Source organism: Rhinichthys klamathensis, unplaced genomic scaffold, assembly GCF_029890125.1.
Source record: "Rhinichthys klamathensis goyatoka isolate OS25496 unplaced genomic scaffold, OSU_Roscu_1.1 h1tg000217l_1, whole genome shotgun sequence".
NCBI lineage: Eukaryota > Metazoa > Chordata > Actinopteri > Cypriniformes > Leuciscidae > Rhinichthys > Rhinichthys klamathensis.
In genome coordinates, this window is record NW_026606742.1 from 658,764 (window position 1) to 682,615 (window position 23,852).

Consider the following 23,852-nt stretch of genomic DNA (forward strand, 5'->3'; position numbering starts at 1 on the left):
AACAATAATCTGTCTCATTGTTCGTCTGAGATGCTCGTGTTTAAAAAGTTAAAACCAGACTTTTATTTCATATTCGATGGTTGTGAAAACTATTGAAGAGACACGCTGCCCGTTAATGTATTTTTCCGTTTAAAGGTGGTAATGTAAAAGTTTTGATTTGAATGTGCTAAAAAGTAATTATTTGTAAACAAGGGAAAGTAAATATGATTCTAAGCCAGTGACATTGATTTACCAACCGTTTGAAAGTAAGACATTTTAACTGGGAGAAAGTTGCACTGTTAATGACGCTGACAAAAAAAGTACAATAATGTTACAATGTTTTTATTTATTTTTACCGTGTTAATTCAATGTAGTTCCTTTAATTATCACATAAATACGTATGTTTTTTTTTTAATATGGGAATCATCATTATGGTGCAAATCAAGATACTATTGTATCTCCATTTATATTTACCATCACTGTACCACGGTAAGTTACCACCACAGTAACAGGGAAGCATTTTGTCAGGGAAGCATTTAGCATTTTTATCACATTCGCAGATTTATTAAAAAAAAAATCCATTTACAATAAATTAACGTTACAATAATAACTATTGGTTCCACAAAAAAAATAACAGTTAATATATTCATTTCTGTAAAAGCATAAAAAATATATATTTGGAATCCCTCAAAGCTTCCAGAAATTTTCCAGGTAATTTGTAATTTGCAGAGTGAAATGTCTTTGATTTCCATATTGTTTTTCTGCAGTTGGAACAGGCGTGGACACAACTGGAGGGCAACACAGAGGAAAGGACATACACAAGACTTTCAACTGGCTATTCATAGAACTGGCTTGTTTTCAGCGCTGTTTGACTTTTGAACTGCGTCACCCTGAAGTGTTACTTTGACTATTCATTTTTTGAATGTGTGATTCTACTCTCAGATGTGCTGGAATTAATTCTACCTGCCAGGCAAATGTATAAATGAACCAAGACTGGTCTCCCTGATCAGGACATTTGAGAGTTTTACTGCATCTGAACAAGAAAGAGTGAAAACCGGCAGCCAAAAGACCACAAAGCACTGTATTTGCACAGTGTAAATATTGTGTAGACACAAAAAGAAAGTTCTGGGCTTCGGAGCATTAGGTCTTTCTGTACTTCCCATTGCCTTAGCAGACTAGTTATTTATCACACCTGTCCAGGTATAATTTTCTATACTGCGTGCAGGTGTGCAATATTTATGCAAATAAATATTTATTTCTCTTCTTTTAGAAGAGGTCTTGTAAAACACCTTGGGTGGCAGCATTGCTCTTATTAATAGAGCCTAAGCTATATGTTGAATTTGTAAATATCTAAAAAAAAAAAAGATTCTTTAGTGAAACCGTTTTACTGAGACCTTGTGGACACTGTGAAGGTTCATTAGATCTTATTAGACCTTGGTAAGGCATTCGAAAGTGAAAAAGACGTGGGAAAAATAATATAAACTGAAAATACCCACAAAGCAGTGATAAAATGGCAACAAGGATGGAGAATGCTGGCCCAGCTGTCATGGGGTTGAACACACACAACAGGCAGTTTGTAGGACAGCCTAAAGCCCCTTCTCAATTAGGACCCCAAACTGCAAGTCCTCAGCCCATGGGGACCCAGAAACCTGAAACCAATGCATTTCAGGAAGGACCTGGCATCAGGTAAGCTTATCATTGTCACATTAACAAACTTGATTGCTTAGCTAGAATGTGTCCATTATATATAACATGTCTGTGTACACTACCTTTCTGAAGTTTTTTACTTTTTAATGTTTTTAAAAGAAGTCTCTTATGCTCTCTTAAGGCTGCATTTATTTGATAAATGACAGTAAAGACAATTTCAAATAACTGTTTTCTATTTTAATATATTTAAAAATCAAATTTATTTCTGTGATGGAATTTTCTTCAGTGTCACATGATCTCTCGGAAATCTTTGTAATATGCTGATTTGCTGCTCAAGAAACATTTCTTTCTTTCTTTTTAATCCGTGTTAAAAGCAGTTTCATGGAAAGTAAACTATGCTACAATTTTTTTAGGATTCTTTGATGGGATTGTTTTTAGAAAGTTAAAAGAAACAGCATTTATTCGAAATAGAAATCTTTCGTAACATTATAAATGTCTTTACTGTCAAATTTTACCTATTTAATGTGTCCTTGCTGAATAAAAGTAGTAATTTCTTTAGAAATAAACTTTTAAATGGTGGTGTGCAATCTGTTTATGTATACTGTATATATTCATAATTCTTCACTTACACTACTTACACACAGGTTTGGTGACGACTGGAAAAGAAGCCTACAGCTTCCCTCTAAGGACAATAGAGTCAAAACTTCCGTAAGTCTTTTAGTGAAATTTAAAATAAAATAAAATAACAGTGTACTCAGAGTCCCCAAATAGTGTAATGCTGATACAATCTCCTTCTGATCCAACTATTTCATGCTCTTTCTTTTTCTCAAGGATGTGACTGCAACCAAAGGAAATGAGTTTGAGGACTACTGCTTGAAGAGAGAGCTGCTGATGGGCATTTTTGAGATGGGTTGGGAAAAGCCCTCCCCCATTCAGGTAATAGATGCGGCAAATGCAAAACCTAGACTAGTAGACAATTTTTGCATAAGAATATGCTAGATAAAAACCAGTGCCCTCCCTTTTTAAATTCTTTATCTAGAATATTATTAAGCACTGTAGAACATCTGTCATCCAAACAGAATCAAGTATTCAATAGTGCCATGTTTTTTAGGGCTCTTTTATTAGGGCTCTTAATTGAATTAAAGTAACACTATGTAGTTTTTCAACCTTCATAATATATTTCCAAGACCCTTGTGATGGTACATCGACTTAAAATAAGTTAAATGACACGTCTGCCATAGCCTGACGTGGTCTGTATCGCTTTTACTGGCACTATGTAACTTCGGGTTTCGGGTAGGAACCCGTGCACAAAAAGAACTACAAAATTCGACTGCTTTACGGCATACGTCACTTCCCCCACCACTTCCTCAAATTGTCTGTGGCCATTGCAGACATCCCAAGTCTCCCGGGAGTCTCCTGCGTCTCCCTGATGCCCGCAAATTAGTTCAGATCTGCCGGAATCTAGAGCGCGCATGCGAGACAGAACATACTGCGCGCATAACATACATAGCGCGAGCACGGCAGAGAGAGAGAGAGCGAGAGACCTTGCGAGTGTGCCTCACGAAAGCTAGTCAACCCGCCACCAGCCCCACCCCCCGTCCCCCCGTCAACAATCCAGTCACCAAGATACCTCCCTGAAATGACTTCTTGCAGGTTGGGATGTCTGCCATTGTTGATTCCAAAGCCAGTGCTGGATAAACAGCGAGCGTGCGCGTGCGACAGTCGGCTGCGGAAGGCTAAATTATTTACGACAGCAGTAATGGACAATTCTGCTTCCAACCTGTAGGGCGACCGCTGAGGAAAAATCACATGGTGTTGCTTTAATTAGTTATGGAAAAAGAATGCCTGCCCCACCCCAGACCTGATTGGTGACAAACATGATGCAGGGCAACAACTCACTGCGTGATGGAGCCTATAGAGCAGCCTTTCTCAAACTTTTTTCAGTCGGGCACCTTTCAAAAGTGCATAAAATCTCAAGGCACCCCAGTGTAAAATATAAATTAAAAACACTGCATAACCCAAATGTAAATGCAAATGTCCTGTTTATTTAGACAGAACAGTAATGAACAGAGCATAATACGAACTGTAAATAACAATAACAATAACAATAATAATAACAACTTTACAGGGCTATCACTTTTGTGAAAAAATCCTGATCGATTTTTGAGACATAAACGTTCATTGAATCGATTGTAAAATCGATTTTCCATGTCTAAAGACGTTTCCATTTTCAGCGCCAAATATAGGCAAATCCACGGACAACTAACAGGCATTAGCACGAGCGTAAAGAGTGCGCTTGAGACGCGCACAAGTCAGCAATATTTCTGATGATTTATTGGCATGAAGTTTCGTGCACAATGACAAACAGGAGTGCAAGATTCTCGAAAAACAATAAGCAGAGTGGACTGCCATAACATCAATGAAAAACATTACTGCAGGCTTCAACATGGCTGTGTTTACGATTAGAAATCGTCCCCTTGGAATTATAAGGTTCTATCTGCGTTCTGAGCAGTTTTGAGATATTGAGCTTCAAAGTTTTTGCATTACATATAGGAAAATTTATATGGGGAACAAGTTTCTTTCAAACATGAAAATAACAGGGACCCTAAATGTATTCTAAATATACAATATCAAAATCCTCTCAAATTTGTAAATGGGTTTTTTTGGAATGGGTCAAACGCAGATAGAACCTTCTAATTCTAAAAAAACACTTTTCGCTTAGAATTATAAGGTTCTATCTGCCAAAACATTATTTGAACATTAAATATAAAATGAATGTTGTAACAATGTCTCAACATGTGTTCGAAAGTAAAATTTTATCCTTTCTATGACATTTATTTCATATTTTTTAGCACTTCCATGTATTTAGGACATTTCAAATTAAGCAAGGTAGGTCTAAATATTTTGTCCAGTGCAGAATCTTAATTTTCGTTACCAATTTGGTGGGTAATTAAACACATTATTGCAGAAATTGTTACTTTAATCTTTCTTTTGTTTAGACAGAAAGCAGCTACTGTAATACATCTGAGCAGGACTTTATTCCAGCTAAAGTGGGCCAGATGAAATGGCTTTCTCTCTAGACATCAGTATGGCTGAAATAACATGCTAACGTTTATTGTTGTAATTAAGACCCCATCAATGAAATTGTTAACTATTTGACCTTTAAGGCTTAAAATTGTAAAAATTAAGACATTTCAAGACTTTAAAAACTACAAGAAAATCGACATGCTTCAGCAAATTAATTCATAAAGTTTAATAATCATTGAAAAATTATTCACTGACTATTATGATCTCAAAAAATGTCAGACTAATTTTTTAATCACACACACACACACACTCTCTCTCACTCACACACACACAGTCACACACTTTCACACACACACACACACACACACACACACACACACACACACACACACACACACACACACTTTCACACACACACACACACACACACACACACACGCGCGCGCACACACACACACACACACATACTTTCACACACTCGCACACACAGTCACACACACACTTTCGCACACACACACATTTTCACACACTCGCGCACACACACACACACTTGCATGTTAAATGTTTTTTTTTTTTATATTCAATTTACCCACTGCATATTTGTATAATTCAGATAATAAGAACTATAATAATAATAGTTATTAATAATAACCTCATTGATAATTAATAATAATAACCAATACACTATAAAGAAAATGGTCAAATTGAAGCCACTTCATAACACTACACAATTTAGTGAATATTTAATTTACTGTAAATGTATAGCATTATGCCTTTATGGGGTTTCTTTTTGTCTTCAAGGAAAAAGCCTGCGACATGACATATAAAGTTGATTCTGATTGGTCCTCTTCTGTGCATTCGAAGTGCTGATTGGCTCACGCAGATAGAACCTTATAGAGCCAAGTTAGAGTTCGATTTTGTAGATAGAACCTTTTAGTTTTTTCAATAAAAAGTCCCACAATGGACACAATAAAAAAAAAACACATCACATAATGTAAATAAGTTGTCACAGAATAAGAATATGTGAATAACTCAATTTTGACAAAAATGTCAGATAGAACCTTATAATTCCAAGGGGACGAAATGTCAAACAAATTTCACCTACGTAGGCGATTGTAGGCCGGATCTGTATCTGTATGCATGGGACTGTCTGAATACCGGCAGAATTCACATTTTTGTTGTAAAAAGAGACACGTTATGCAGAAGTATAGTATAGTTTGTATGTGTGTTTGTCAGAGCCTGCAGTTGCTGTGTGACGCGTGTTCGCGCGGTCAGTGTTGTTGCTATAACGCGGTGCTATGGGTTGCGTCACTTGCGTCAAGTTGTGTGTGTGTCTTGCTTCGGTCTTGTGAGACGGATTTTTATGGTTAATTTTATATATATATATTTATCTAAAATATATGTACAATTTTATTAATACGTTCATATGTTTAAAAAGAAGAAGAATGTATTTATGTAAATTCAAATATATATATATATTTTTAGCCTACGTAATTTTTTGGCGGCACCCCTGACAAAGTCAGGGGGCACCCCAGTGTGCCGCGGCACCCACTTTGAGAAAGGCTGCTATAGAGTATAGAATGCCCCTAAAATTCAAGATATTGGGGAAAAGATTCCCCTGTACGAGTTTTTGTCTCATATTTATATCGTATGATATTTGTCCTGAATAGCACGAGTGCAAATTGTATATAAATTTTATACAACAGTTCAATAAAATAGTTAATATTGTGTTTTGTACACACAATATTGTCTGTTTTTGCTCCATTTTGCCAATGGAAATATTACCTATAAAGCCAGAGCAAAACTGTTGTGCGTCGCCAAGCAAGCGCGTTCTGAACGAGAGAGCCGTTTACTTAATTCCTGAATGAATCAGCCTTTTGAACTATCGAATGAATGAATAACTTTATAACTCACTCATTAAGACATTAACCACCACCTACTGGCAATTTCAGTTTCTTATTTAAGGTATAATTTAATTGAAAAAAAAAAAGATCAGTTACTCATCCTCATGTCATTTCAAATCTGTATGACTTTCTTATGCGGATTTTAAAAGAATATATTTTGAAGAATGTTGGAAACCAAACTGTTTTGGTTACCATTGACTTATTGTATGAACAACAACAATACTTAGACATATTTTTTAAATAAAATTCTAAATGATTTTCATTTTTGAGTGAACTATCCCTAAATATCCATTTGAAACCCATTAATATATTGGCATTATTTAATTGTAATTGCAGTGTAAATGCATCCATGCCACCTCTGAGCTGCAATAAACGGTCTGTAAATGTATCTAAATACTAATTCAGATGCAGCTTCTAAAAAAAAAAAAAATCATGGCAGTTGTAGCCTAAAAGTTTATGTGTAATAAATTCTATGTCGAATCAAATACAACTTGTCTTTTTAAAGCTACTTTTTGTAATGTCTATTTGATGCTTTTCTCATCTCAATACAGACTATGACACATCATATCATTAGATAAAAAATTTGATTCACTTGACAGCCCTATACATAAAATTTAAACTTATTATTTGTATTATTACAAATGATCATTTTTAATCTTTTAATCAACCTACCAATCTTTCTGAAAAATATTGGTATCTTCAGTGTTTATGCTTAATTAATTTTTTATTTTATTTTTTATTTTAGGAGGAGAGTATTCCTATTGCCCTCTCTGGACGTGATATACTGGCTCGTGCCAAAAACGGGACAGGAAAGAGTGGTGCATACCTGATCCCCCTACTGGAGAGAATTGACATGAAAAAGGATCATATTCAGGGTATCGCTCTCTCCCAAAACTTTTTACCAAGATGTACATTTTTTATCCCCCTTTTTTTTACTGTGCTATATTTCTCTTTGCCTGCAGCCATCGTGATGGTTCCCACTCGTGAACTAGCTCTGCAGGTCAGTCAGATCAGTATTCAGATCAGCAAACACCTGGGCGGTGTCAAAGTCATGGCAACCACAGGTGGTACAAACCTTCGAGATGATATTATGCGCCTGGATGAGACAGGTAATGCTCAGTAATCACATAAAATATACCTAATCATAAAGAGATTACAGTGTGATCATCTTCTGCAATAAAAACATGTTGTTTAAAACTCTCTTCTGCAGTTCATGTTGTTATAGCAACACCTGGCAGAATTTTGGACTTGATAAAAAAGGGCATAGCCAAAGTGGATAAAGTTCAGATGATGGTTATGGATGAGGTGAGCATCGCACAAGCTTACATGGCCATCAGAATATTTATAAAATGTTATTCCCTGTTGCACACTATCATAATTGCACGTCTTACAATAGTTATTTAGGTGTTTAGATGTTAATACCACCAATATAAAAGTTCAAGCTGTTCATTGCCTGTTTTATTATAGGCTGATAAGCTGCTCTCTCGGGACTTTGTGGTTCTCATTGAGGACATCATTGGTTTCCTTGCGAAGAACAGACAGATACTGCTCTATTCGGCCACGTTCCCCATCAGCGTACAGACATTCATGGTCAGAGAAATCTTTTAAACACATTTATGCTTACATTCTGCTTCTCTCTTTTTACATCTGAAGGTTTTCTATTTATTCGCTTTTGTGTGTCTGTAGGCAAAGCACCTGCAGAAGCCCTATGAGATTAATCTGATGGAGGAACTGACCCTAAAGGGCATTACCCAGTACTATGCTTACGTCACAGAAAGACAGAAAGTCCACTGCCTCAACACACTGTTCTCCAGGGTAAATAGTGAATTTCACTTTAGAACATTTAATAATTAGGTAATAGAACAAGTTATATTTAGGCTGGGTAAAATGTCATGTCACAACCTTGATGAGTCATTTTTGTAGCTTGGTTTTGATTTTTGATTTTTTTTCCTTTAAATATATTTAGGGTCTGTTTACACTTGTAGGTCTGTTCGTTTGGTCCGGAACAAAAAATAGAATTATACATTTTAGTCCTGGTTCGCTTAGCGTTCACACTGTCATTTTTAACACCGAACCTATAGATACAAAAAAACAGCACTGGGCCGAACTTCCAAACCATTGCTGTGTGCTGGATTAGTATGCGCATACATATAAGGAGTTTTTACTCGTGCAGGGTGTATAAAATGTGTAAAGGAGTCAAAACAGCACCAGAAATTCCTCCGTTACACACACAAACAAAGTTCTGCTGCAAGAAGAAAGACGCAGTTCTGACAACAGTACTGAACTGTAGTGGGCAATATTGCAAATACGACGAGAAAAACCAAGTATGCTTGAGCATTCTGTCCTTTTTAGGGTCGCATCTTGTGACATTACGTCCTGTTTCTTGTTCGTTTAGCCTTCTTTGGTCCATGTATGTTGCGTTCATATTTCAGTCAAAACACACCAAAGTTAGTTTGGAAGCGGATCGAGACCCACATTTTCAGAAGTCTGTATTGGTGCGCACCAAGGATTGGATGACAGTGTTTACACTTATTCAAATGAACCGGACTAACATCAATCATTTAAATTGAACCAAACCAAACTTTTGCAAAGATTTTTCTAGGGCTGTCAACTTTAGTCGTTTAGTCGACTAATCGGTCGATGCCATCTTGGTCGACTGACATTCTTATTGGTCGACCAGTTGTATTTTTTTTTTTTTTTTTTTTTTACCAATAGAAAGAAATTTTCAATGATTTACTCCTTGATATTTATTCCTTTATAAGCAGTTATATATTACTGTATTCTAAAATAATTAGCCTATGGTTTATCCCCAACTTTAAATGCTTTAATTTAGGCTATTTTGTAACAGCGCCACAGTTTAGCGCACACACATAGAACACTCGGTTCCCCCCTGTGGCTGGCTGCGCTGCTGCTTCGTGCTCAGTAAGGAATATAGGTAGTTTAGCTGTATTCATTCAGTTAGAATGCTACTTGTTTCGGTTTTTATGTTTTTATACACTATATGTTTTTATCTCGATGCGGCGTGGACGCACTTGGAAAAAAAAAGAGCGCGTTGCTTCCATCATGAGCGCGCACACCGCGCGCCTACATTTGAAATCGAACTTGAGCGCGCAAAAGACGTGAGCAGTCCCTTTAACGGCTTTATCATGCTGACTCAATAGATTGTGTTTTCTTGATATGTTTTTGTTTTTATTTGTACACTTGATGCATTTGAAAATAGCCTAAATAATGTAACAAAACGAAAATAAACCTATATGCGGTCCTACAATACAGCCTATTATTATTAGGATTGTTTTTAAGGCTCTTTGGGTTTTTTTGTCTGTTTGTTTTAAAACTCCTAGATCGGCTGGACAAAAGTTAACCCATAGCTTTGAAAGACAAGTAAAGAAGAATATAGGCTACAGCCTGTAAACGAGAGCTTTTGTTAGGATTTTTCATTGTGGCAGATAGTAGTTATATTTTGTGTAGCGTGTGGTGTGGTCAGGTGCGCGATTGTGACTGTTAGCCTACTATAGACCTAGGACAGAGCTCCTAACTTTGCAGTTAAAAAAAAATCACTTAATTTTAAAAGAATTGTATTATTATTATAGTTTTATGTATTTTTGATGTTTTTTCGTTGTTGTTTTATAAATGCTATGACAATTGTTAAAAAATGTTCAATCAAAACATCGTGTTTTTTTTTTTTTTTTTTTTTTTTTTTTTAGTTGACTAATCGTTGCGCAGGACAGGACTTTGGTCGACTAAGGATTTCTTTGGTTGACTACAGCCCTAGATTTTTCCCTAATTCTCAGAATTACAAGACAAAATAGATTTTGGAGTTGACAGATTTCACAGAAAATCGAGTAGTGTATAATGGGCACAAAACATGTTTGATATTTTGAGTCGATTTTAGACTGCATATCGTAGTGTTTGAAGCATCGCTCGCTACTGTATATTACTGTAAAAATAATATACAGATAATGCATGTGCATCAATAACAACAATAAAGTGCATAGTTAATCTACTGTCTTAACATAATATAACTATCATAATATGGATGGTTTCTATTAATATCAAAGGCTATATTCTTAATATGTAGCTCGGTTCAGCTAAGGTCATTCACTGAACAGTAAAGATCATCAAATATGAAATGAGTGCAATTCATCTATAAAGTAGCTCTGTAGATGTCAAAACAGTGATGTCATCGTCCAGCTCTGTTCAGTTCTCATCTGATAATCAGTAATATTGCTGAATATTGTGTGACCCTGACTAAGTTTGTCAGTTGTGGTATTGTGATTTAGTGAATTACAACCGAATGCATTGTTTCTACAGCTGACATGACCCCACGCTCTTGTTCTCTCCACAGTTGCAAATCAATCAGTCCATCATCTTCTGTAACTCTACTCAGCGAGTGGAGCTTTTGGCCAAGAAGATCACGCAGCTGGGCTACTCCTGCTTCTACATTCATGCAAAGATGATGCAGGTACGTCTTTTGTTGTTGTTAGTTCCAGTTTAATTCAAATCTGTTCAGTCAAATGCTTGAAACTTTATTTGTGCAGTTATTTGTGGCTGCAAACATATTGTGCTTCCTTTCATTCACATGGCAGGAATACAGAAACCGTGTTTTCCACGACTTCAGAAATGGACTCTGCAGGAACCTTGTTTGCACAGGTGAGTTTATCTCTTTTCTTTTGCATAACCCCAACCATAAAAAGAAAATTTTCTTTTCCTAATAATATTATATTTTTGTTATTGCTAATTCAGTGAATGTGTGCTCTTGAAACAGATTTATTCACTAGAGGCATTGACATCCAGGCAGTAAATGTGGTCATCAACTTTGACTTCCCCAGGAATGCAGAAACGTATCTGCACCGCATAGGACGCTCAGGTGAAGTTGACAAGCATAAATAATGCTTAGTGTTTTGGATTAAATTATTTACATTTTTATATTTAAAATTTGAACACTTTATAAATTATATATATATATATATATATATATATATATATATATATATATATATATATATATTTTTTTTTTATACCACTTAATATTTTTAACATAAAATTTTAGTTTTCAATGTGTTCTTACAATTAAATTACTAGGGCTGTGCCTGGCTAAAGATTTTTCTAGTCAAATTCTAGTCATTCATTTAAGCCATTAGTCGACTAATCGCACGATTATATACATTTAATTACTTAAATATATACTGAGGGGAATACTAAGCCACAATGAGCCTTTAATATATATATATATATATATATATATATATATATATATATATATATATATATTGCCGTAATATAGCATATTCCAAGCTCAAGCGCACATGAAACTTGCCGCAAAGCACCAGCGAAAGTAATGATTGTGAATGTGACGGAAAAAATAGCAAAGAGACATTTTAATTATGTATTAATAAACTGGTGTTTTCTGTGTGGGGTACGTACGGATTACATAAGCAGAGAGTATTTGTTTTCGATTTGTTTTGAATTGGTTAGTTTAAAAGTAGACATTTCAAGCTTTCTATAGATATATTTCTCATGTCTGTGAGGCAAGTAGCCTATATGCTGAGTTTGGTTCATTTTTGACGCGCTCCGGTTCACAGAGACCGAGATGTCAGAAAGCGCATCCTGTTTGTTATCTTTATTTTACAAAAGCACAGTGTTTTCTTGTTTGGGTTAGGATTGCACAAATAAAAGTAGACCCTTTACAGTTTCGAATGATGTAGTACCAAAAATGACAGAGTATTTTAATTTTTTTCCGCTGTTGTCAGGAAAAAATGCATGAAGCGTCATGAAGCGTGCTATACTTTAGCTTCCACACTCCACACAAACACTTCGATATGCATCTAATAATAGCGCACATTTATCTAGGTTAACGTTAGAGCAAGCAGCCATTGAAAGTTGCTACTTGCATGTTTCAAATGATAAGCAATATTTATTTATTTTTTTCTGCTACTAAATTTTGGTCGACTTAGCCTCTTCTAGTCAACTATCTATTGTCTAGTCTATTAGGGTGCAGCACTTCAAATAACAACCGCTTTTATTTGATAATATATAATTTACCGTCTCTGTGTTTAATTTATAGGAAGGTATGGACATCTGGGTTTGGCAATCAATCTCATTACTGCTGAGGATCGTTTTAACCTGAAGACCATTGAGGACCAGCTGGTGACGGACATAAAGCCCATTCCCGGCAGCATCGATAAGAGCCTGTATGTGGCAGAGTTTCACTCGGTGGACCCTGACTGTGAGGATGAAGCAGAAGCAGAGGCGGAAGCGGAGGTGTTTAAGCCTGCCAGAGGGTCTGACGCCCTTTAGGGAGCAACATTAGAGAGCAGGTGAAGGCATACAGTTGGGTGGGCGTGTTAAGAACATTATGCACATGTAATGGGGAAATTCATTAAAGTCTAAAGTTACTTCATTGATCTGATATCTAATATTGCAATGTGTTATATTTCCATCTGAATCAGAGATCATTGGAGTGACTTTACCATCTGCTCTTTCTAGGACAGTTGGAGAAATTGAACCTGACTTTTGCACAAACATCTCCTATTGCACAAACCAGTTACTACTCGGCTCATATATTTCCTCATCTTTTCCACCTCCACAGTATTTTTTTTTTTTTTTTTTTTTTTGTCCCTGCTTATGTTTTGCTCTTTTGTTTGCATTCATTGTTCATTTTTGGGGAGTTATGCCTCTTTATAAATGACACATTCCATTTGAGACTTGCAATAATAAAAACAAAGCATTCAGAGAACCGTTCCTGTTTGATAGAAAACTGTATTGGTGAAAATGGAGCATAGCATGCTTGCATCATTAGTTGAGAATTTATACTCAAACCCTACAACAAAACTTGTTTAACCCAAGTGCCTTAATATATATCGTCTCTGTCTTAGACTGATATATGTCATTGCTATGTTGAAGTATTCCCAAAGACTAAACCGCAGGGTTTTGCAGCACATCGGTGCTACCTGATTCTGTGAAAGAATCATTGGTATTGATTTACTTCTAACATGAGAAACCTTTTCAAATTATTTTCATATTCAGTCTGAGGCAGCTGTAGAAACCAGCATCCATTAAAATATTGCAGAGCTCAGGATTGAGGTGTCAACACTAACATTGCACTAAACTGCCTGAGAAAAAAAACATCTTTTGCATTAATATTGGTGCTTTTTGAAGTTTCATTGGCAGTCATTGACAAATGGTTGACAGTATTGTACATTGGAAATCATTAAGAAACTTGGAGGTAAATTATGATTTTTAAACAGGTAGACAATTTGAGGAAATTTTTGTATCTTTTGATATTATTTTTATATGATTTTGAAACTACTACATAAGCTATTCCTAATTTAAATGGGCATGCCAAAACTGGCATAATGTAAAAGATGTCAGACTACTACATGAAAGCTGATTTAAGTCACCACAAATGATGTTAAAAATCAAATCCTCACATTTGAATGCACCAATACGTCAAATATTTGTCAAAAGGGGCTGTTTGGTTCATTTTATTTTCATTTATTCAAAGGTTGATCAGTAGAGCATTTTGTTGTTCCCTCTACGTTACATATTTTAGTTTTCATTTCTTTAGATATTAATGAATGTATGAAGTGGCTAATGAATGGACTTTATGCTATTTCCAGATAAAAAAAAATCTTTTTTTTTTGCTAAAATGGTTGCTTTTATCTTTTACTGAATTTTGCCTTTGATTCATATTCTGTCTAGTGATACAAATACAAAAAAAGACATAAGTACATAAATATACACATTATTTGGCAGTAAGGAGAGGTAACTTGTTTTATTTTTATTTGGATGTTTGCAAGAGGAACTTTTCATAACCTTGTTTCATTTATGAATTTTTTTTTTTATCAAGACAGAGTATTTTTGTATTGCAAAATTGTAGCATCTTCTGAGAGGCAGCTGTGATTTTTTTTTTTTTCTCACCCAAGAGATGTTCTTTATTGTGGAAAGATAGTTATTGCTATGCAGGGATATGTGGAGCTTTAGTGTAGAAACCTCAGTTTGCATGTTTCTTTAACTATTAAAACAGCACAGTGTAGGCAAATGTTTATTGCAGAGTTAAATTAGGAAACCTTGAGCCAGATTATAAATATCTGCTGATGATGCTGTGCTGTTGAAAAAGAAATTTGTGAGATTATTACCATATTTCAAAATGGACAAACTTTAATTCTTTATCCATCCTGCAGTGATGAGCTGTGTTTTTTTCTTTGTTGCTGTTGTTTATGGTGAGGGTGTTTCTGAAAATAAAAATGTATATGTTATATAAAAAAATGGGGGAGCAGATTTTGTGGGGACAAATGTTTACTTAATATTGGATTTCAGGATAAAAACTAAAGCAAACCAAAAGTGTGTGTGTGTGTGTGTGTACCATATGTATGTGCCGTATGCCCATCCAACAAATATGCAGACATGCATGATACCCTGTTTGTGAGTCTGATTAATGCAAGAATGCTTTAATGGTCATGACAGTGTGTCTGACTGTCTGATTGATTTATGTTTTGTCTTTATTGTTTATTTCATTTAAATAGCTTGGTTATATGTATAGACTTGGAATAGAATGAATGTGTAATCTCTCCCAAAATTCAATACATTTGAATTAGAAATAACATACAGGCTTTTTACTTTTTTTACTCAATGTGAAAACCTAGGCCATTATCTGCATGTATTCCTTTACATATGCCATATATTGATTTAAGTATCTACCGGGGGATGTATTTTTGTATTTTGCAGAGGCAACTCCTCCTAAATTATTAAACTCAACATTAAACTGTCAACAATGAATGAAAATATTTTAAATGCTCTTTGTGAATCTAAATATGTCTTTTAAGGTGGTTTATGGTGGTCTTTTAAGGTGGTCAAATATGTTCATAAATCTTATTAAATTGTTAATACAAATTCCTACATTATTATTATTATTATATGCCAAATGCATATATATATATATATATATATATATATATATATATATATATATATATAGTCATAGGCAATATTACTGTATTTTAGTTAAACTGAACTGACTAGCTTTCATCTCGTCATGGGTTGTCAACATTTATTTCATTTCGACACTAAAAGGCGATTCATTACACAAATCGAATGACTAAACATTGTTTCTATTTGGTTTTACTTATAATTAAAGCTCACAGTTCTGGTCAAAAGACCATGAGCGACCTCCAACGCACATTTCATGACCTTCACGCAAATGCCCCTCTCAAACCTGCAACGTCATGTTTACGTAGTGATTGACAGGTAAACAGACCAATAGCCATCCAGCTTGGGTTTTGTCGAGCTGAAAGTAGGAGGACTACAGTTGCGAATCGGTTCTTTCGAACAGGTCATCTGAACGAACAATTCTTTTACGTCTTGGGCTTACAGTCTATGGTCTTGACGCAATTGCGTCATTTCGCTTTTGAGAACCTTTTTTTCTATTACATTGTATTAATGAGGAAGATGTTTTAATTTTAAGTTTGTTGCCGGCTAGATTCAAGTCATTAAAACATAGAGTCGCTTACAACCATAAAATTATGCATATGATATATGATATGCATAAAAATGACTCGAAAACCGCTATAAGTCATTCCGCTTCTTTAACCATTCAGTCCGACTCGTAAATGAGTGAGTAGCTCAGACTTGTTTTGTGATTCATTGTGAACAGATTCATTGAAAAGATTCGACTCTTAAAGAATGATTCAAATCGGACATCGCTTGAAACACGTGGTTCTGTAACCAGGAGAACCGTCTGTCGGTACACGATCCGTTCCATCTGCACGATCCGTTCTACGCATGCGCGTAATTACGTAGTAGAAGACGTCACGGTTTTCCTACACTATCGGTACCACGCATGCGTGGATGAAACACTTTACGGCCAGGCGGCACAACTTGCGGCATACCGGTATTTGTGTAACATAGACATTCAATGTTTGTGTAACTTTAGTTGTATTTTGTTTAACATTTCACAGCGGGTCTATTTTGATGTTTTTAAATGTAGCTTACGCTGCATTACGATGTGTTTACGTGGTTGCCAATCCAAAATAATAAAGGAGTTGTGACTGTGAGTTATGAACATACATGATCAATTTCCCCCACTCTCCTTTGCGATTCATTGCTGTATGGTATTAGGCTTAACTGACTTAACTTGCCGTGTTTTGGTCTGAGGTCAGTATTGTCAGATGGTTTGGTGTCATTTTTTTTGATTAAAATTTAATTATTAAATTAAATAAATTATTAATTTATAATCGGCTATTAGTTACCTTTTAAGTTGAGTAATTTTGTATTAGTATGGGTCTATATAGGCTAATATATATCTATATAATCTAAATGCGGAAAATAATCTCTTTAATGTTGTTTACAAAGACAATAAAGGAACATAATATGCATTTCTGCCTAGACTATCTGCACTTACGTGAAAAAAGAACTACAAACAAGTCTGGGGAAACGTTATAGAGTATTTCAAACTGACAATGGAAATGACTTGAAAGAAGCATGTGTACACACAGAAGTGACATGGGACCAGTGGTGGACAGTAGTAAAGTACACTTTTTGAGTATCTTTATTTATCTTTATAAAAACACACACACACACACACACACACACACACACACACACACACACACACACACACACACACACACACACACACACACACACACACACACACACACACACACACACACACACACACACACACACACACACACACACACACACACACACACACACACACACACACACACACACACACTTTAACAGCTCTCAGTCCACTTCAGACGAACACTCTTTCCGCTGTAACAGCTCAGTCACTTCAGACGAACACTCTTTCCGCTGTAACAGCTCTCAGTCCACTTCAGACGAACACTCTTTCCGCTGTAACAGCTCAGTCACTTCAGACGAACACTCTTTCCGCTGTAACAGCTCAGTCACTTCAGACGAACACTCTTTCCGCTGTAACAGCTCAGTCCACTTCAGACGAACACTCTTTCCGCTGTAACAGCTCTCAGTCCACTTCAGACGAACACTCTTTCCGCTGTAACAGCTCTCAGTCCACTTCAGACGAACACTCTTTCCGCTGTAACAGCTCTCAGTCCACTTCAGACGAACACTCTTTCCGCTGTAACAGCTCAGTCCACTTCAGACGAACACTCTTTCCGCTGTAACAGCTCTCAGTCCACTTCAGACGAACACTCTTTCCGCTGTAACAGCTCTCAGTCACTTCAGACGAACACTCTTTCCGCTGTAACAGCTCTCAGTCACTACAGACGAACACTCTTTCCGCTGTAACAGCTCAGTCCACTTCAGACGAACACTCTTTCCGCTGTAACAGCTCAGTCCACTTCAGACGAACACTCTTTCCGCTGTAACAGCTCTCAGTCCACTTCAGACGAACACTCTTTCCGCTGTAACAGCTCTCAGTCCACTTCAGACGAACACTCTTTCCGCTGTAACAGCTCAGTCACTTCAGACGAACACTCTTTCCGCTGTAACAGCTCAGTCCACTTCAGACGAACACTCTTTCCGCTGTAACAGCTCTCAGTCCACTTCAGACGAACACTCTTTCCGCTGTAACAGCTCTCAGTCCACTTCAGACGAACACTCTTTCCGCTGTAACAGCTCTCAGTCCACTTCAGACGAACACTCTTTCCGCTGTAACAGCTCTCAGTCCACTTCAGACGAACACTCTTTCCGCTGTAACAGCTCTCAGTCCACTTCAGACGAACACTCTTTCCGCTGTAACAGCTCTCAGTCCACTACAGACGAACACTCTTTCCGCTGTAACAGCTCAGTCACTTCAGACGAACACTCTTTCCGCTGTAACAGCTCTCAGTCCACTTCAGACGAACACTCTTTCCGCTGTAACAGCTCTGTTCATTTAAACGAACACTCTTTCCGCTGTAACACACACACACACACACACACACACACACACACACACACACTAACAAAATGTATAGGGGTGACTGTGCACCCCAACTCCAGCATTTACTCTCAGGTTGAGGGTGTCTTTGCAAATAATCATGAAGGTTTCCATGTCCTGAATGTTTTCAAAAATGAACGTGAAAGGCTCCATGGCATAGCACTTCCTCGACTCCATCAGCACCCTCCACGCTTTCATTTGGTCATCATGATCCATCAACATGTATGATGGTTCTTGCACCTGGCCAGTGAAAAGCCCAATACTGTTCCTCACGATGTATTCTGCCTGGTACATATGTTTCAATGTGAGGGGCAGCTCCTCCACTTCTACCTGTTCCTCCTATGATAAAGTAAAATACCATAAATTAAGACTACAACATAAAATGTTTTGGTCTTTCAAACGGGGCCTAAAGACATCTTTTCAGCAAAAAAATTAACAAATGTCTCTTGGAGATGGCTGCAATGTAACTAAGGGTGAAAGATTGACAACGTTTACATGCACCCTCATAATGCGATTATAATGGGATTTTAGCAATATTGCAATTATATTTTACCTCATGTAAACACAATACTTAAAGCAACACTATGTAACATTTTTACCTTAAAATAATGTTTCCAAAATCTTATCAGTGGTTCATCAAGTCATAACAGGGTGAAAGGCACTTCTGCCATTGCCTGACGGGGTCTGTATCGCTTTTACTGGCACTACGGAACTTCGGGGTTCGGGTAGTAACTTGGCTTGCTACGGTAGTCGGTGTTACCGGTGTTAATTTAACATTTAGAATGCGTACGTGAAAATGGTTGTCTGGTTAGTTTGGCCATACCTTGACTATTTGGGGTCGAGAAATCCTATAAATAGGTGGTAGGGTGCCTGCCATCAGCTGTTCTGCCTCCTCTGTCCAGAAGGCAAAGCGCTGCCCGAAGTTCTGCCCATGCCTATTCAAAAGTATGGTACTTTTAATGTAGCATAATTGTAAAGCAGACCAATGTTTTACTGCTTGAAATATATGCCCTACCTTGCGATCGAGAATTTCTCCAGAATCTGGAGACACCACCACTTCCGAATAGATGGTATGTCAGTCTGTAATACACATGTAATATTGGAGTCTTGCATTGTTTGTTTTTTAACATTCTTTGATACATATACATTCCATGAATTACAACTTACATCCAAAAAGTGAAACATGGCACCAGTACAGATGCAGAGGGCATACTGTTAAAGAGAAAAATAATTACTATGGAGATTTAGGACAAACAGGAAAAATTGAGTAGAAATTGTATAAGTTTACCATAAGCATGAATATCCCACAGCTCTGTCCATCTGACTGAACTGGAAATGGCTGAAAAGTAATATACAGTTACTCAGATGTAATGTTGACAACCATATATAGTGTCCGCTGAGCAAAATGAAATGGCAAATTTACATAGTAAGTAAAGTTACATCAAAATCTTTGCCCGTCTTCTCCACCCACGGTCCATTAGCCACTGCTCCTGCAAGTTGTCTGGAAAAACATTATGCAAAACTGAATCCATAGAACAAGGTTTTTTCCTTAATCCTAAAGCCAGAGAACAAGGCTTTTACTCAATCCTAAAGCCAGAGAACAAGGTTTTTACTCAATCCTAAAGCCAGAGAACAAGGCTTTTACTCAATCCTAAAGCCAGAGAACAAGGCTTTTACTCAATCCTAAAGCCAGAGAACAAGGCTTTTACTCAATCCTAAAGCCAGAGAACAAGGCTTTTACTCAATCCTAAAGCCAGAGAACAAGGCTTTTACTCAATCCTAAAGCCAGAGAACAAGGCTTTTACTCAATCCTAAAGCCAAAGAACAAGGCTTTTAATCAAACCTAAAGCCAGAGAACAAGGCTTTTACTCAATCCTAAAGCCAAAGAACAAGGCTTTTAATCAAACCTAAAGCCAGAGAACAAGGTTTTTACTCAATCCTAAAGCCAGAGAACAAGGCTTTTACTCAATCCTAAAGCCAGAGAACAAGGCTTTTAATCAAACCTAAAGCCAGAGAACAAGGCTTTGCCTGAACAGGATATCAGTCCATTTCACTCAGTTTGATCTGTATTTGTTAAGGCTGTTACACAATGTCATCAGATTGAAGATTTTCAGAGTGCTGTTCAGGCTTAACTGGATGAAAAAAAAAGTAGAAAACACCCCCTATCATGTATTAACTTTAATTCCCATAGTAGCACGTAACTACATGCACTTTATGTTCTTTGTTAGCCTTAATCGGTCACAGGTCAAACCTTGCTAATGTCCTCTGCTTATGCATTTCAAACCTAAATATGGTTCGGTATTTCTCATCTCCAAACCCATTTGGACATAATGAGTCCAGAAAAATAGCCTCCTTCTTAGCAACTAATAACACCTGTGAAGAACATACCCTATTAATGTCAGCTATAGGGGCACCAACTGGTTTAAAAATAGAGGAAAAACTAAAAAACAATGTAACTGTACACAAAGCATGTAGTGGCTTGCTGTTTGTGACCCCCTAGACCATGCTGGCAAAATGATGATATCTTTAGATTCCACATTGTCCTATGAAAAAAAAACTATGTTCAGATCTCCTTGGACATAATCTTCACTTAAAGAGGTGTATCTGCGGGACTTATCAACACATTATACAACTTACCGGCAAACTAGGTTCGCTTAGTTTCCATTTAGGGACTTCAAATAGGTCAGCAATGTGGACATCCATTCCCTGAATAAAATTGTATGTCTGCATTTCATATACATACATCTCACAAAAGTGAGTAGTAAAAATGTGAGAGGTGCACTCACTTTTGCACAAACTTATGTGTAAGTCATCAAGGTAAATACAAATACATACATGTCTCCTGCCTGCCTCCTCTACCAGCCTGAAGCACGCATTCCCAATCTGAAAGCACAGAATGTTTTGCATAATTACAATAAAGGCATTAGAACCATCCAAACTCTTTACAGCAATATCCACTTACACTGCTCTCCACCTGTTCATCTAGCCCCAGGCTCCAAAAGTCTTCCCTTTGAAGACAAACTGGGCCATCCAGAACAACAATTTCTTTTGCTGGACGTGTTCTATCCAGCACATAGGTCAGCTAGAAATAAAAAATATCCCTGTTAGGAATAAGCAATCATGCATTTATTATTTAAAGCACACCAACAAGCTGTGCATGTGAACTATCCAGTTTAGTTTGGCACTCACCACTTGTTCTTGTTGAGGACACAACCTCTTGTGCCACAGTGGACCTTTATTGGCATACTGGTGGTCCACCAGTCCAATGTCTTCTGCATTGTTTTGGCTGCCCTCCGATTCATGGCTATGATCTACACAACAGGAAAGTAAATAGTAATCAGCATTGCCAAGTGTCATGTTTATATTTGCTATGTCACCAAGTAGGATTATTACAATACCTTGTGGCCGAAAGTAGGGCCTTAGCTGTGCAACATTCATTTTCTGTATTTTTCCTAACATAGCCACACTTGCCACACCCTTCTCTGTCAGGGATGTGAGGGTGAATGGCCCTTGGTGGAGATCCTGTAAACAATTTCCCTTCTTCACCTTCTTTTTGGGCTCCCCAATTAGGACCTCGTCCCCTGCCTTAACTGAGCACTGGCGAACCCCTTTCCTTTTCTTTGCCTCAAAAGCCTTTTTTTGTTTCCCCTGTGCCTTTTCAATGTTTTTCCGTACCTTAAAGATAAGAATATATTACTATGCGAACATTCTTATTCAAATTGAACATGCCATTCACACAACTCTGAACAAACCGTTTCATTGAGGGCCTTGACTCCAGCTAGTTTTAGCTCCAGCTCCTCCTCTGGGTCCGCCAATTCAAAGGCAGCGTCTGTCTCACAGACATTTAATGCCTGTGGTAGACGGGGGTGCCTATTGTACATTAAAAAGTACGGGCTGTACTTGGTGGATCTCTAATTTGAAACAAAATGTTTTGCATCAAATCACAAAATAAAACTCTTAAAACATGTATGCAACATATGTTATCTAGTCATTTTGAATAATAACCTGTTTTGCAGTGTTTATTCCATAAACTATGGCCTGTAAGTGGATGTCCCAATCATCATGGTGCTGATTAACATATTTTCTGAGAGTCCTCTTTATATTTTGATTAGTTCTCTCATCCTTCAACATAGAAAGGAATTGTTACATGCACTTTAGTGTACATTGGCTAAAATGGACTTTACTGTTTTGCGGGATGTCATGAGGGCACACTTACTTGGCCGTTTGACTGGGGATGGTATGCACTTGTGATGGCATGCTTGATGTTCAACGCCGCAAATATGTGTGCATTAAGCTGTACATCAGACACACATGGTTATTTTCAATATTTATTGGTCTCAGAAATGACCAATGAATTGTGATGATGCCATATGCCCTGTGTGAAGGGAGAGGGTAATAAGGACACATACCTCGTTAACAAATGCACGGCCCCTGTCAGTGATGATTTTCCGGACCATACCAAATGTGTAGAGCTTTGACACAAGTGCCTCAGCCACCTCAGTGCTAGAGCCACACTTCAAAGGCTCAGCGATAACCCACTTGGTGAACAGGTCTGTCACCGTGAGGACGTATTGATGGTCTTTCATGGTTTTTTTCAGTGGACCAATGAGGTCCATACCGACCACCTCCCACGGCTCTTTCACCTGTGGAGATATGTAATATTACCACATCACCTAACTTGTTGCTTTAAGTGGTACACCAAGGTAAGCTCTACCTTAATAGGGTGAAGGGCAGGAGACACAGTCTTTATGGGGTCGTTCTTTTGGCATCTGTGACAGCTTTTGACCTGATGGATACATTTATTATTTAGACAAAATAATTATATTATTTAGACAAAATAATTATCTGAAGTCAAACAAAGCCACTAAATCAATTCATTGCCTGAGAGCCATAGTGTCAAATTCCATTAAAGTTCCAAAAAAGTACCCAATCTGCCACATCTGCCTTTATGTTATCCCAGTAGTACCCCACAGCAACCCTGTCCATGGTCGCCCTCACGCCCCCATGGTTCCCTGTTCCAGGGTTGTTGTGGCACTCCTCCAGGACAGCCCGCCTCTGCTCATCAGACAGCACAACCAGCCTCATGAATTGTGCACTGGGGCCAATGTAGAATAATTTACTTTCTGTGATAGACAAACAATGTTTGTAACGTAATGATTTTGCTGCTTTGTTTGGTATTACAATACAGCACGTATGTGCACATGTGTCTGTTCAGGGATGCAAACACGTGTGGTGAAAAATGTTGGCGGTTACTATGTCTGACTAGATGGAACGTTACTGACATGCTCACACGTGTTAACTAAAACAATGCGAAATATTATTTTCAAATACCAGAGTATAGAAGAACAAGAGGCGAAACTCTGATGCTTTTTTTGGTAACAGCCACT

The 23,852-nt window shown here is 37.2% G+C and overlaps 3 protein-coding genes across 8 annotated transcripts in view; 2 read left to right on the forward strand and 1 right to left on the reverse strand.

Moving 5' to 3' along the window:
- The window catches only part of tomm40l (translocase of outer mitochondrial membrane 40 homolog, like), a 74,728-nt gene that overhangs the window by 43,105 nt on the left and 7,771 nt on the right, over positions 1 to 23,852 (forward strand). The gene's annotated exons all lie outside the window — the stretch shown is intronic.
- On the forward strand, positions 1,145 to 14,026 carry LOC130097392 (probable ATP-dependent RNA helicase DDX6). 3 transcript variants are annotated; one of them, XM_056264205.1, is made up of 13 exons: positions 1,145 to 1,665; positions 2,271 to 2,334; positions 2,458 to 2,562; positions 7,303 to 7,432; positions 7,520 to 7,666; positions 7,768 to 7,862; positions 8,025 to 8,147; positions 8,244 to 8,372; positions 10,903 to 11,019; positions 11,144 to 11,207; positions 11,323 to 11,424; positions 12,622 to 12,874; positions 13,007 to 14,026. In XM_056264205.1, exons 1-12 carry the CDS (start codon positions 1,490 to 1,492, stop codon positions 12,852 to 12,854), a joined length of 1,485 nt encoding a protein of 494 aa, XP_056120180.1. In that variant the 5' UTR covers positions 1,145 to 1,489; the 3' UTR covers positions 12,855 to 12,874; positions 13,007 to 14,026. The 3 variants fall into 3 exon arrangements, with proteins under 3 accessions (XP_056120180.1, XP_056120178.1, XP_056120179.1); XM_056264203.1 differs by having other exon boundaries at positions 13,044 to 14,026; XM_056264204.1 differs by having other exon boundaries at positions 13,049 to 14,026.
- Positions 18,482 to 21,529, reverse strand: LOC130097394 (uncharacterized). 4 transcript variants are annotated; one of them, XM_056264209.1, is made up of 9 exons: positions 21,428 to 21,527; positions 21,301 to 21,348; positions 21,103 to 21,171; positions 19,906 to 19,966; positions 19,754 to 19,804; positions 19,633 to 19,677; positions 19,481 to 19,545; positions 19,289 to 19,400; positions 18,482 to 18,804 (listed from the first exon to the last, which is right to left on the reverse strand). In XM_056264209.1, exons 5-9 carry the CDS (start codon positions 19,760 to 19,762, stop codon positions 18,487 to 18,489), a joined length of 549 nt encoding a protein of 182 aa, XP_056120184.1. In that variant the 5' UTR covers positions 19,763 to 19,804; positions 19,906 to 19,966; positions 21,103 to 21,171; positions 21,301 to 21,348; positions 21,428 to 21,527; the 3' UTR covers positions 18,482 to 18,486. The 4 variants fall into 4 exon arrangements, with proteins under 4 accessions (XP_056120184.1, XP_056120185.1, XP_056120186.1 ...); XM_056264210.1 differs by lacking the exon at positions 21,103 to 21,171; XM_056264211.1 differs by lacking the exon at positions 21,428 to 21,527 and having other exon boundaries at positions 21,301 to 21,417.